Here is a 15,921-nt window from a genome sequence, read left to right on the forward strand (position 1 = left end):
CTTTTAATTTTTTTTTGAATTTTTAAGTCACTCAATGCAAATCATAATAGTTACTACAACTTTCTATTAAGTAAAAATGACTTGTAAGATTTACATGGTTTCTGTAAATAAATTTCCAAAATAAGGACAGAAAAGACTGCTTCCTGACATGCTTTTATGATGCTATCAATGGGTCTTAATCTATTGAGTCCTGAATTCCCAATATTTAGGTTTTTTGTTTTATCCTCCTTTTAATATGCTTAATTAAGGTCATATATGGATTTGATATAAGGTTCCAATTCATGTGGTTTATGTTTACAGGTCAGTTATTGTTCTCTAACTTTAAAATGACATATTCCAGAAATGGCCATGCTGTGTCTTAAGGATAGTTTATCATTAACCCATCTATACTGGTAATGTCAGACACTCTGGAAGTCCCCTAATGTCCATCTCTAGCTAGCTGAAATGGGAAAACAAATTTTTGTTTGGTAAATATTTTTGCATAAGGAGAGGGAGTGAGACTTGGTAAATTCCCTTTACAGCCAACCAGTTAGATTGCTTTCTAGGTTCCTGTCTTGCTGCTGCTGAAACTCAGGGTCAAATAGACAAGGTCCTCATTTGCAACAGGGAGCTAAGGTGCCTAGTATGGAAATAGAGTGACTTCCATCATAGTTTAATAAGCCCCTTTAATTAACCATTTCTTTTTCTAAATGAAATAGAGATGAGTTAAATCAATGTGCATCTGGTAGGAAAGGAACAACATGGAAACAGCAGAACTGACGGTGACAAATGATGATACAGAGATGTTTCTACTTAGAAAACTCTAGAAGTAGTGTAGTAAGATCATTTTCAAGTGTAGGAAGATCATTCTCAAGAACTTTGTAAACTCTTGTTCTGATTGGGATTTGAGGTATTTCCCCCCCAAATTCATGTTACTCAATTCAGGATTGTTCAGAGGTGAAATGGTTAGATTATGAGCTGTAACTTCACCACCGGATTAATCCTGTTGGTAGATTAATAATTTGAATAAATCTGAATGAATTTCTGTATAGTTACTGTCAGCAGCTGGTGTGTGGGTGGAGAAAGTAAGTCACTGGACTTTTGCCTTTAAGGATTTTGTGTTATCCCAGAGTCCACATACTCTGTGTTTCCCAGCTGCTGTGAGGGGACAGCTTTCCTCAGCTACACCTTCTGCTATGATGTTCTAGTTCACCTTGGTCCCAAAACAGTGGAGTTGGCTAACCATGTACTGGATATCTTGAACTGTGAGTCCAAAACAAACTTTTCTCCTCTAAGTTGCTCTTGTCAGGTATTGTGGTCACAGTGACGAAAGCTGACTAACATAAGGCTCAAAATCACTCATTTATATAAACTAGTTATGAGATTTGGGACAAGTAGTGAAGACTAAAAGACATCATGTACATCAAGCACAGAATTGGCTCTGTGCCTGGCACAGGGAAGAGGTACAATATGGTGGACCTTTCTTACCTATCCTTGTGATACAAGCATATATTAACAGTAGGTGAAACAGAAAGCAATTATGAAAGATCGTGTGTGTTTATGTGCATTTATAGAAATGAGCTAGAAATGGAGTCCTATTAAGTTTTTCAAAGACCCCCTGTCATCTTTAAGGTTAGATTTGTCTTGGTAGAATTCTGGGAAATCTGAAGAGTTAGAGAAGAGATGGACTAAAGAGTAAAAAAGCTACCAAAATGTCTTGCACATATTCAATTATAGTTTTGGATTGGTTAAATAAATGTGCAATAGAAAAATGAAATAATAACAAAATTTAGAAGTAAAGTCCAAGCTAACAGTGACCTCAGTAATGAATTTTTATAATATATGTATATAATACATATATGTGTGTGTGTGTGTGTGTGTGTGTGTGTGTGTGTGTATATATATATATATATATATATATATATATATATATATATATATATATATATGATTTTGTATGAAGTGATAAAAAGGAGACTGGGAATCTGAAAACCTGTGTCTTCCTAGGTGCTTTTGTGAAGGATGACCAGCAACATAAAAATCAAGTTCCAGTGCTCCCAACTTAGTTTTATAGATCCAACCCTCCTACATACCACGCTCCATTTTTTTTTCATTCTTCCAACTTTCCACTTTCCTAGAATGGCTCTTAATAAAACTGAGAAGCCTTTATTGAAGTATTCCCCTAGGTACCCACCCACCTTGATTTGTAAGGTTCCTAACTGTCCCTCTCATATCTTTGCTCCCACCTGATACTCTCCTGTATTATCCCTGCTGTGTTCTGCTCCTAGCAAGCTTTCAATTAATCCCCACTGAGTTGTGAAGTGATAACTAAAGTGTTGACTGAAGTGGAATCCTCTCAGGATTCTTTCAGTGTTGAAAGGAGGCTCTTTGATGACTCAGTTGTTCAATTATATAGGGAAACTGAGAAAAAAGACTTCTTTGTGATTTACAACATCACAATTGGTGGACTTTTACTCTCACTGCCAACATGCCCAGTGCTTAGCATAGACAACAACAGTGACTTTGAAAGGAGAGGTGCAAGTTGCTTTGTAAGTTGCGGAGAGGGGAGCTGTACCCTACCAGATCAGAGCAAATCAAGAGGCATGGTCTGCATCTTCTGACTGTGGAATTTCAAACTTGCAATTTGTGCTTAAACCCTATTCAGGCAGATGTGGAGTTTAATGCAATATTAGAGGATTTTTCTCTTGAAGATGTGTATAGCTATCATTGCTTGTTTCTTAGCAATTTTTCACTCTTTGAAGTAGTCTGTGTGGAGCTGCATTTTGGAAAGTTGTTGGTCAAAGCTAGTTGTGAAAAGATTCTGTAAACATGCTCACAGCAGCAATGAAATATGTGCATTTTGGAGGAAAATGGTGGTATAAAATAAATATATGTGCTTCCATAAATCTAAAGTTGGTCATGTGAGCCTTAGATGGCATTTACTATGCTAAAAAGTATAATGAATGCTGCAGGGGAGGAGTGTCAGAGAATCATTTCTTATCAAATATTTTGCAACAAATAGCATACATCCTTTTTAGAGGTAGGTTACAAAGGTTAGAAGATGATTCTTACTTAAAAATTACTAATGTCTGCTAGGCATCAGGGTTTCATCTAAGGCACAATTTCTGTGTTTTCCCATTAGATTTAAATTTTAAGGGTGAGATTTTAAAACATTATGAAATATATATTTTTTGAATTAAGAAGAAAAGACTTCTTTAGATTTTGAGGCAGAGAACTGAAGAAGGGGGTTTGAGGAACTGAACAACCCAGGAGCAGGAAGAAGTTATGGTAAATAATGGAGGAAGGACCTGCTAACTATTATCTTAATAGCATATGAAACCAGAATTCAAAATGTACTAAAATGCATGGAAAAGCTCTTTGGAACTAGGCTAAAACAATACCTATCATTGGAAAATTAGTATACACTAGCATTCTTAAAGTTATCATCCTATGATTATATCAATCAGGACTTCTGTGAATTGCCCCCATTACAGGCATAATCACAGTAGAATTGGGGGAATTGAGGAAAGTATCTTTCCTAAATTAAAAATAGCAATTTATTTGCTTTCCTTTAGTTTTCATATTGTACATTCATTTTAATTCTATACTTAAAGTTAGAAATTAATAACCATTGCTTGATTTCCATATTAATTTGAAAAATGTTGTGCAACGATCATCTAAGATTGAACTGGAGTACACGAGTAGTAGGCATTCTGCTATTCAAATAGTTCCTGCAATTAGGGAAGTTACAAGCATTTGTCAAAGATCAGACCTTTAAAATAGATAATTTTGGCTGACATAGCTAATAATTCAAATTGAGATACATAACATTATTGTAGTCTTTAGGCTTCCAGTAATCTTTTGATTTATATGTACTTCACCTGAATCCTCTAAAGGCATGGGAAAGTCTCTCCATCTGAATTTTTTGACAGGAGGACCGTTACTGATTTATGTCCAGTTTATTTAGGATATGTAGAAAAGGCATGGAGAATCAAATATCTTGTCACAAACGGAGGTTTGAAGTGCAGAATTTGTGTTATAGCTTCAAAAAGGTCTCATTTTGCAGTAGGGAGACATAGGGTTTTGAAGTTTTTGATTTAGGTTCCACAACTTAAAATATAGTCACCAGGGAGTTCTGATTATAAAAGGAAAAATGCATTTACAGTGTGTGTGTGTGGGGGGGGATGATTGTGTGATTTAGGTGCAAACACCTTATCTGATAAAGAAAGATTCTGTTTTGAATAAACAAGGAAGGGAGGGAGGGAAGAGGGAGGGAGGGAGGGAGAGAGAGAGAGAGAGAGAGAGAGAGAGAGAGAGAGAGAGAGAGAGAGAGAGAACTTCATCCATGTAACATGAAAGTTTGTTCTCCCTAATAATCCAGAAGTTCACGAATGCCCTTCACTACATTTTCTGAGATTAAACTGATCTCCCAGGACCTTACTGATGGCCTTGCTTCAGGGTGGAGCTGGGTCCAGGAGGTTTACGGGATAGAGAGTCCCAGGGTTTCTTGTTTGGTGATGCATAAAGTTTTCTTCAGATCTCATTTCCCACGTCTGCCTGACCACCCCAGAAATTTGCAGAACGGATTGAACGCTCCGCGTTAAATCTAGAAGCAGAGAGAATGAGCAGGCTGCCTCGCGAACATGAGAACCTCTTCTGGAGCAGAGAGGTTAGAAAGCAGATAAGGATTGCTAGGCTAAGAGCTACCGCATCCTCTGGCTCAAGCCGAGCGACGCATCCGGAGCCCACTGCAGCTTGGATTCAGCGAAACGAAGGTGGGATAGCGGGAGGGGAAAGAGGGAAAAAAGAAGATGGGGGAGGGAGGGGTGAACCGAGGGAAGCTAGTGAGAGATCAGCGCGCGGGGGGAGGGCGGAGATGGGGGGAGCGCGCCCGGCGCAGGGAGCTGAGTGGACGGCTCGAGACGGCGGCGCGTGCAGCGGCTCCTGAAAGCAGCGAGTTGGCTGAGCTGGGCTGCATTTCCAGCAGGAGCTGCGAGCACAGTGCTGGCTCACAACAAGGTGATGTGCCAGGAAGCGGTTTTTTTGCCCGCTAGGGCTGCTGCTGCGGCTTGGGCTTCCTCTTAGATCCCCCTTTTCTCCCTTGGGTCTGCGTGTGTGTGAGTGCCCGGGTTTGGGGGTAAAGCCTGCGGGAAGGGGACACCCTGTCCCTGCTTGTCTCCCCCTCTCTCTGTATCCCCGTCGTTGCTGATGCATGTCTTCCGGGGTCGCCCTAGTCTCCGTACCCCTTATTTGACACTGCCATCCCCCCTCCCGGTTGTGTCTCCTTTCCCAGATGCTCAAGGTGTCAGCCGTATTGTGTGTGTGTGCAGCCGCTTGGTGCAGTCAGGCTCTCGCAGCTGCCGCGGCGGTGGCTGCGGCCGGGGGGCGGTCGGACGGCGGTAATTTTCTGGACGATAAACAATGGCTCACCACAATCTCTCAGTATGACAAGGAAGTCGGACAGTGGAACAAATTCCGAGACGTAAGTGCTGCGCGTCCCCATTCCCAGACACACGCGCTCTGGGCTTCAAGGCGAAGATCGCGGCGGTTAGGGGTGGGGAGTGGGCTCAGTTCCTAGGGAGAGGAATTTTGAGGGGAAAGGCTGCTCTCATAGCGGCTGGGGAACTTAGCAATTTCGCTGCCCACCTCCCAGCTAGCATCAGGGAGGACTTGCGTGTTGGATGCACGGGAGTTCAGGTCACAGCAGGTTCTCCCTCTTTCTCCCCCACCCCACACTCCCACAGCACACCCATCCCCTGCCCCCCAAAGGTTCGCAAAGTGCTGGCTCTACCTTCTCAACTTTTGAATGGTGTTTCTGGCACTGGTAAACCCAGCAGATGTGCCTTTGCGTTGTATTGCTACTAAAGTAACTAGGATCGATCCCTTTACTAATGGTCCATTAAGGAATTTGAGTTTGGAGGTAGGAAGATGTAAGATTTATAAATGCCCGCTCTCCAGGGGTGGGAGGTTGTTTGGCGGCACCAGTAGGCAGAAGTTGAACTGCTCCAATTACATAAAATTGCGATCAGATTTGTGTTTCACCAGTAACTTTAACTGAGAACGTGTTTGCAATGCTTTTGATTACGTTTTACTTCCCAATTAATCACTGCTGTAAAATCTGCCGGGGTGGGGACGCCCGCAGGCGACATCCATGAAAGAGTTAACTGTGGAGTCTCTTTGGGAGTTTTCTGAAAGGTTATTTAAAGGAAAGGAGTTTTACAGACTCGGACTTTTTGTTTGACTGGAGCCAATGGCCAAGACATGCTAGTCACCACCACCCCCAACACACAGACACACATACACACACCTGATCTGAGCAGAGCCAAGAGCTGTGTGTGGCCAGAACACAGTTCATCCTGCCGCACTTAACTTGGTTGTTCCAGTAAAGAGGTCTCCCTGACTTGATTACAGGTCCCCCAATCCTCTCTATAAACCCTAAGGCCTGAAAAGGAGCCAGAGTGATTCACAGACAATTGCCAATCCTTACTGTGACATTTGAGAGAATTTCTTAGGGAGTCCATCTGCAGTGCACTACATGTAGATGAGTTAACTTCTTTGATCAGCTCAGACTCTGTCACGATTTGGCAAAAATCAATGGAAGCTGGGGCTAATTTTCAGCTAGGCTCCTTGACTCCCTTGTCCCAACACCCCTTCAAAAAAGTACCTGGCAAGCCAAGTCCTGAAGGGGATTCTGGAAAAAAAGAAATTAAAAAAAAAAAAGGGTAATTTGACTTTAAATCTAGGTGCAGCTACTTGATATTCAGCATGGATACAGAGGATGAAAATTGATAATGATAATACTTAATGGAGGTCTTATTCTTACATACGTTGTGAACAAAGCTTAAATGTCATTTTATTACTAAATGAATGCTCTTATAAAAGTGAATCCTTACCTCTTTGTTTTAAGTTTGTACTGATATTAACTCCAACAAAAAATAAGCAAATGTGATATTTCTAAATCTGGAGAAAATTTCTGTTTCTCATGCCCTCATTGTAGAAAAATATATTGAAAATTTTGTTAATATTTGAACAGTGCTTCTCATTTTGACATGTCTATATAGTGACTGCTTCACAGTTTTTAAAATGAAATTCAAACTTGCTTCTTTAAAATATTTTAGATATTGAGTATCTTAGTGTCCTCTGTTTTAAGTAAAATTGCTTTATTGAATCAGTGAGAATGAGCAGCCTATATTTGGACAGTTTGTGAATGTGTTTGATTTAAACTCTTATGGCAAGCTGAGTTGCCTACTATGGAACTAAAAATTCTAGAATTAATGCATTCAACTTCTACAGAGCTAGAATATTTTCATTAGTATTTTCAGACATTCTTCTATAATCTCAGGGGGAAATCAAAATCGTGTATATGTTTAAATAAAGGATTTACTGAAATATTTTAAGCAAATATTTGTTTTGGAGTATATGCAATATATAGAAATATAATAAAGATTTTTTTTGCAAAACTTAAGTTTAGAATAGCTATTTTAATAAGATAATTACATTTTTATAAAGATGACTTCTGGAAGGCATGGAGAAGATAAGTGTTATCATTATATTTCCCCTTTAGCCACCTGTTGCTCATTATTAACATGATGAAATGTAGGCTGACAGCATGCTTCTGAAGTCATAACTCAGTGCCTAACATAGAATCCTTATTTAGACTCTCCACCTTACTGCTGTTTACATATTCTTTCCCTTTTGGGAAATCATTAACTCAATATTTTTTTTTGGTCTGTATCTTTATGGATGTGATGTATTTATTAGTTTATTTTTGTCTGAAAGCACATGATTAAAAGACATTGCTTGAAACAAAACTGCTACATGAATCTACCTTTATGTGTACTGCGTAAGAATTTATATCTTAACACAGATTTATGTACTCAGTTATGAAGACACAAGGAATCTGAACTGCATCTTATAGTAACAGTTTAACGGAAGTGTTATTTTTAGTGCTTTTTCTCCATAAAATTATAATTATGTCATTCAGAAATAAAAAAAACCTTTGTGATGCCTCAGCATATTTAACACTGTAAATAATCTTTACTGTATTTCTTGAGAGTGACTGTTATACAAAACTGACATTATTGTAAAAGTAGCTCCTTAAAAAAAGTTTGAACTGTGCTACTTTTTGAATTATAATTGAAAAATACCTTGAAAACTACTTAAAAACTCAATTAATGGTTATTTCAATTGAATTCAATGGAATAAGTTTAGAAATACATGATTTTAATATATAATATAAATATGTGAACATATTTATTTACTTATGTATTTATTCATGCTACCAGAGATTGAACTCAGGGTCACTCCACTACTGGGCCACAACCCCAGCCCTATTTTGTATTTTATTTAGAGACAGGGTCTCACTGAGTTGTATAGCGCCTCACTTTTGCCAAGGATACATTTGAACTCGCAGTCCTTGGGCTTCAGCCTCCTGAACTGCTGGGATTACAGGAGTGCACCATGCAGTCTATTTTATTTATAATAAAGGATTAGGGGTGAGCAGCATGCATGTGAAGTGTTATTTAAGAGTAGAGGAACATAGGAACTACTACCCCTGGCGACTCATTTTCACAAAACTTACCATGAGTTAGTCTTCACAAAAAAGACACTTCAAAGAATTATCATCATCATCATCATCATCATAATTATTTTGTTATCAGGATTGAACCCAGGGGCCCTTAAGCACTAAACCATATCCCCAGCCCTTTTTTGTATTTTACGTTGAGACAGGGTCTCACTAAGTTACTCAGGGCCTTGCCAACTTGCCAAGGTTGACTTTGAACTTAGGATCCTTCTGCTTCAACCTCCTGAATTGATGGGATTACAGGAGTATGACACCCAGTGCCACTACTGCCAAGGATTTTGACTACTCTATACTAGTAATGTTGAATAAAGTTTGTTTTGCATTTGTTCTCCAATGTGCACAGAATAGAATTATATAAACATTAAGAACTTTTGACTCTTTGAAATCATTAATATATTTATAAAATTCTAGTAAAGATTTTTAATTCTTATGTCTTGGGAAGAAAATTACATTTTAACTCAATCTAAAGATTTAGAAAACTTAATACATTTAAAAATAAATATATTAGAACCAATGTTATGTTCAGAGTATAATTATATGATTATAAAATAAAATAGGGACTGGGAATGCAGCTCAGTGGTAGAGCACATGCTTAGCATACATGAGGCCTTAATAACAAAATGAAATTTAAAAAAAAAAAAAAACTCTCAACAGTGGGATTTGTTTAGTGGATATACTAGTTTTTATTTTTTGTAGCAATGTTGGGTAGTAGTAAAATCAAGAACGCAAGGTTTCTCAGTGAGGGAATTTGGGGAGTCCTACTGCCTTGTCCAAGCACAGTAGTTTACAGGATTTGCTCACCCAGTTCTTACATATATATTAGGAGAACTTGAAAGCAGTACTCTTATGAGGAAAGTGAATCATTAGCTCAAATGTCTCACATATTACATATTTCAAACATTTATATTTATAAGTTCAATTAAACCATATCCATTATCATGTAATAAATGAGTGTTGAATTTGGGAACCAATGAGTTAATTGGTAATTGATGTAATACCATCATCCACCTTATATGTAATTGATTTAACTGAAGTACACATATTAATTAAGAATGACAGGAAAGATAAGACATGAGAAACCCTTAAATACTGTATGTTGGAAGCAGTTCAACAAAAATCCAGCAAACTTTTAATAAATCATATTAAAAAAAGCAAGATTGTACCATTAAATCAAAATTTAAAGTTTTAAATTAGATTTATTTTTCAAAAAAAAAAAAAAAAACTGAGGCTCATTTTGAACTTTGAGAAATGGTTACCATTAGTGTTGCATAAACTACAGTCAACTTTGGTTTACATTTATTCCTTAAGTGATTTTAGTACTCTGGCTACAATGAAGACAATAGTAAAGCACTAAAATTTAACTTTAAAAATGTAACCTGATTATTGGCTAAAAGGCGTGTACAATATTGTGAAATGGGACATAGAGATTGATGTGTTTCAGGGCATGCCAGTAATAATTTTACTTTATAAGAATGGCTGATTTGGGAATACAGAGTAGTAAGTAAACTTTTCTTAACTTCTTTTGTTATTTTCTGTTTTCCTCTGAGTCAAGATTCTTAAGTGTACAGAATATCAGAGTTAATGACGGATAGTGAAAGGTCTTTCCTGACAACTTAGTGGACTACAAAAGAAAAAAGATCCTTGAGAATCTCTCAAATTTTAATGTTATAAGAAAGCAAATAAAAACATTCGGCATTTGTTTTTGGGGGATTGGCTAATTTCACTTAGCAGTATCTTCTCTAACACTATCTATTTACCTGCAAATGCCATGATTTTATTCTCATTTATTGCTGAGTAATAGTCCATTGTGTATATATCTCACAATTTTTTATCCATTCATCTACTGAAGGGCATCCACAGTTTAGCTATTGTGAATTGTGCTGCCATAAACATTGATGTAGCTGTGTCCCTGTAGTATGCTGTTTTTAAGTCCTTTGGATATAGACCGAGGAGAGGGATAGCTGAACCGAATAGTGGTTCCATTCCCAATTTTCCAAGAAATCTCCATACTACTTTCCATATTGGCTGCACCAATTTGCAGCCCCACCGGCAGTGTGTGAGTGTTTTCTCTGATATAAGGAGACTGAATCATAGTGGGGAATGGAGGGAGAGCGTGGAGGAACAGATGAACTCTATATAGGGCAGAGGGGTGGGAGGGGAAGGGAGATATAGGGTTAGAAATGATGGTGGAATATGATGGACATTATTATCCAAAGTACATGTATAAAGACATGAATTGGTGTGAATATACTTTGTATACAACTAGAGATATGAAAAACTGTGCTCTATATGTGTAATAAGAATTATAAGGCATTTTGCTGTCATTCTGCTGTCACATAAATAAAAAAAATTAATAAGTAAAAAAAGAAAGCAAATGAAACTATTGATATCTAGGCCTTATTGAAGTAAATTACCATATGGCTTCATGAAGCATTATGGTTCAAACAATGATACACTTCAAAGAATAAGCTCTCAATCCCTCTCTCTGTTTTTTTTTTTTTTTTTGCGGGGGGTGGATTTTAATGATTCACCCTGGTTGTTTTTCTTAAGTACTAGGGAAGATACCTTGGTGCAAGGCGGGGCTTCTTCTTTATGTTGCCTTAATAGTTGGCTGCAGGGTTTTACTGTTTTACTTTTCAATACTATATACCAAGTAGTTACTACATAACTAGATGCATTTAGCACAGTAAACTACTACTTTCTCTATTCAGGAATACTTTCTCAATAGTACTAGCCAATTCTTATATGCACAAATTCAGTAATTCTTATTATGAGATTATATTTATAATAGTTATAATCATTAATTATATTTATCTTGGTCAAGCATATACCTATATATACCTTGCCTTGGGAAGAATTCTTCACAGTTAATTCATTGCATTTTCTTGAATGTTTTTTCTTCCTTCCTTCCTTTCTTTCTTTCTTTTTTGATTATTAGCACTGGGTTAGTCCTGAAAAACCTTTAAATATTCTGTACATGTTTGCAGGTCAGAGTAGGTGAGGACTACAGGATACAACTATTTTCTTGTTGTACTCTTATTCATATCATTTACCTCATGAGAGATTTAATCTAGAGATAGGCAACTAACTTCTGAAGAGAAGCTGAGGCAGTCTGGATTCAGGGCCCCTGAGTAACTCTTGCAACAACGGGCTAGCACCTGACTCCTGTCCTTGTCATGTGGGTCCTTTTTAAGCCATGTCATGGTGTTCCCTCCACATCCCTGTATTTTAATCTTGTCATCACTAATATTACCAGCCCACCAGTAAAAATTTAAATTGTTTTTGTCAGATAAGAAATCACAAGATGAAAGAAGGCAGGTCAGAGAATGTCCACTGACCTGCAAATTTCTAGAGAGGATACCTCAGGGAAAGGTGGTATCATATTAGCAAAGTCCTTAAGAAAGTCTGAATTGAGAACAAAATGTAGTTGATTTGACATGGATTCTTCCTAACAGAAAATAAAGTACCACATACTTTTACTTTTCTAGCTCTTATAACTTCTAGTAAATCATTAGAAAAGTATAACTAAATGAATTAGGAAATACATTAGTCTGTTTATACATAAATAATTCTATGTCTAAAATAGTATGTATTATAAATATACACTTTATGTGAGTGTGTATCTTCAAACAGGTGCAGATAAAGGAATCTAAAAATTGAGACAATTATAGGTAGTATAGGTATAATATAAACATATATGTTATATATATACTATATATATATATATATATATATATATATATATATATATATATATAAATATATAAATACACATTATACACAAACACATTAAGTAAAAAACCAACAATCCCCCACCAAAAATTTTAAGTAATGCTAGGTTTTTGTTTTTTGTTTCTTGTGTAAGTTCCCGCTTCACATAGCTTGAGATGATCTCATTTTCTAGTACATGTGTGACCACATTGTGTTTTCTTGCTTCTTATAGAAAGTCAGCAGCTCTAGGATTAGATCCTTAAACTTTTTAGCTAGATATGCAAAAGGAACAGTGTTTACTGATGGATGGCATTTATTTTCTACCCTTACAGTGAAACTACTTGGTTGGATGCATTTAAAGCTCATGATTCTGACTCAGAGTGACATTGTATATTCTTATTCAGTTTTAGTTTCCATGATTTCATGATCTGGGTCACAATTTTATTTCATGTACCTACTTTTAAAGGCTGATCTTTGAATCTTCTATACACACCATTCAACCCCGAAAGCTCCTGGAGTATTTATATGTCTTTTCATCTTTTTTACTCTTTGCTATGTCAACAAGTTTACAGATTTGGATACCTCATTAGACTGCAAACTTCTTACAGATATAGACTGCAGTCTTCCTCCCCCACAAATTTTCCACTTCACCTTGCATTAGCACAATAACTGGCTCAGAGTTTGCACTAGAAAATAAAGGAAAGAACATTATATTCGATATGTATTGCCAACTGAATAGTCCTTAAGACTCAGAACAGTGCTGTCATTTATCAACCAATTTCATTTCTGACCACTTCAAGTCCAGTTTTGTAATTTAAATAAGAATTTAATTATTGTAAAAAATGTCAAGTACTAAAATGCCTTAGGACTATGAGTTCTAACCTGTACCAAAATGGAAATACCATTCCAAACCATCAGGTTCTATTTTAGAATAGTCAACAGTAGTTGGTAATAATGTGTATCTTGGCATTCTCTGCCAGTTTATCCAATTGTCTTCCTACAGTTTCTCTCTGGTCACATAATTTTGTTACTCTAATGTCTTTGAATATTTTTATTGTCTTGTAAGTAAGATTAAACACCAGTGTTTTCTGTTTCTTCTACTACTACTGAACTTCAGTAAATGGTTGTGTGGCTAAATGCAGATATTTCACAGGTTGATTTGGTCTTACTTCTGCCTCACTTATAATTGGCAGTGTATCAGTCAGGGCAAGGTTGAATTCTCACAAAAAGGAGAACTTTAATCAGAGTGCCTTAATTAAGGTAGTTTTATTTTCTAACCATGTAACCATCAATAAGTGCCTGTTCAGGCCTGGGCTTTCCATTTTTCTCCATAAGTGGCATTTTCTATCCTGTATAAAGGGTTTCTGTTAAAGGATTTATGACCCAAAACAGTCACACATGACTTCTACTTATGTCCCATGGGCCTGGACTTAGTTACATGGTTTTACCTTGCTATAAGGTATACCATGGAACTTAATCTCTAATGGCAAAGGATTAACAATAAAAGAAAGAAAGCAATCCTTGGTACCAGAAAAAAATATTGGTAGCTACTATCTTTAGTCATGCTCTATTCATCATCTAAATATCCCTTGAAAAATATTCTCAACCTCTATTCCTGTGTCCACTGATAAGAATTTGTATTATTGCCTATGAATCGTTAGCCATGCCTTCAATATTCCTTCCTAATTCTATGTCATCCCCCTGTCCTCTTAGCCAAGAATGGTAGGCTGAGTTATGATGGCCATGCTAGAAATGGAATGCTTGGTTCCTAAGGTTTTGGTTGTAGAAGTTTGGCAGCAAATAGTGGTGTGCTAATTTCTAAGAAAAAAGGTTTATGGTCAGAACCAAATAAGTATCCAAGAGGTAATCACAATAATAAAACTGATGACCAGTTTTGCTTTCCTTTAGTGAAATCACTTAGTGTATTTTCTAGAATATCCTTTTAACTATGAGTATTTAGTCATAGGTCCAGAATGCTTTTATGTGAAGCATCGTGGTGATTGGTGTGGTGGTGGGATTTGAATTTAATTCTCATATCCCTCAACTGTGTATAGTGTATATATGAGAATATATATACACTCTCTTGTACCCAAGTTGTATTTGCTCTGACGCAGCAAAAAGGAAAGCACCATTAGTGCAAAGTAGTGGTATAATACCAAAATAATACTATTCTACTGTAGTAATACTTGAAGTAACCCTAGAAATGATGGGAATCCTAGGAAGGATGCTGTTGTGGGGTCCAAGAAGCTCTTGTCCTTGGAATCAAAGAACAATCGTTTTCGTTCTAGTATCTTTGAGATGGTTATGAAATAGGAATAGCAGACCTGACATGTAGACTTTACACTTTCATATATATGGCATGATTATTTTATAAGTGGTGATTATATAATTTTTGTGTGATGTGTTGTTTCCAGTTAAAATTAAGTTTGCAATAACAACAGTATAAAAGTTTCCAAGGGATAAAAATAGGTTAAAAAATCTTCTTATAAAACCATTTTGCCACTTCAGTCATGTAATGTATCCCAAAGAATTAATGCTTTTCTCATCCTATATGCCTACCATAAGGCATCTGACCTTCGATTTCTTGCTCACCATCTTTTTAATTTTTTTTAATTCATCAAGGAAATAATGGCCCCAACTAGAAACACTATTGCTGTTTCTGAACACATTGAGCAGATTTTTTTCTCTTCAGAATCTGAGGCTAATAATAAAGTTTTATTCCTTCTTTCAGAAACAACACTATGATATTTCATTAGTCCATTTAAAGTTTTAAAAACCACATTTAATGTATATAAAATCTCTAAGACTTATAGGAGATAGACACTTTTCTTTTTTATGTATCCTATGTGCTTTCAATATTATTCCTCACATTGTGAAATAGAGATTATTAAATAAAATTCAACATTATGTTTTCATAAGAAAAAATGTAATTGATTATTTTTAATTATACTATTTCAATAGAGAAAAAAGTAATTAATTAACTATTGCAGCAATTGTTAATTATGCTTATTTGGTTAGGTCCTAATATTTGATAGTTTGGTTTAGTGTTAACATAATTTAGAAAAGGAAATTTATGTATTTTTATTTTTTTATTGGTACTGGGAAATGAACCAGGGACACTTTACTACTGAGTCACTTTCCTTTCCCTTTTTATTTTGAGACAGGGTATCACTAAGTTGGTGTTGCTGGCCTTGAACTTGTGATCCTCCTGCCTCAGCCTCCCAAATTGCTGGGATTTCAGGCATGTTTCAGGCATAAAGGAACATTAACATATAGAGATACATTGTATACATGATCAAATAGCTAACATATCTGTGAATTGCTCTTTAGCTCTTTATATGAATTAGAAATTAACAATATGCTGATATACCTGCTTCAAGATAGTTCTAATAGTATTTCATTAATATTATACCATGTTTTATCTATGTTTTCTGAATACATAGGAAAAGTTAACTAAATATAAAGTTTCCAGATTATTATTATTAATGATGGATATCTTCTTATTGTCATAATTTATTTTCTGAAGACTCCAACTAGCTGTGTTAATTATGTTAATATAAAATGCTTTTAATTGTATAATAAAATGTATGCCAAATTATAAATAAACAACTTTAGCAAATACAAATAATTAATATTATGAATAAAAT

General features: G+C 36.1%; 1 protein-coding gene across 6 annotated transcripts in view; it reads left to right on the forward strand.

Moving 5' to 3' along the window:
• Positions 1-5,272: 5,272 nt before the first annotated feature.
• Positions 5,273-15,921, forward strand: part of Spock3 (SPARC (osteonectin), cwcv and kazal like domains proteoglycan 3) — a 417,403-nt gene continuing 406,754 nt past the window's right edge. For 4 of the 6 annotated variants that reach the window (XM_027926980.2, XM_027926981.2, XM_071609244.1 and 1 more), the window contains exon 1: positions 5,273-5,461. In XM_027926980.2, the coding sequence (XP_027782781.2) occupies positions 5,273-5,461 (189 nt within the window). Of the gene's footprint in view, positions 5,466-15,921 lie in introns of all 6 variants that reach the window. The other 2 variants (XM_027926978.2, XM_071609245.1) reach the window with 2 other exon arrangements.

This window comes from Marmota flaviventris, chromosome 3, assembly GCF_047511675.1.
Source record: "Marmota flaviventris isolate mMarFla1 chromosome 3, mMarFla1.hap1, whole genome shotgun sequence".
Taxonomy (NCBI): domain Eukaryota; kingdom Metazoa; phylum Chordata; class Mammalia; order Rodentia; family Sciuridae; genus Marmota; species Marmota flaviventris.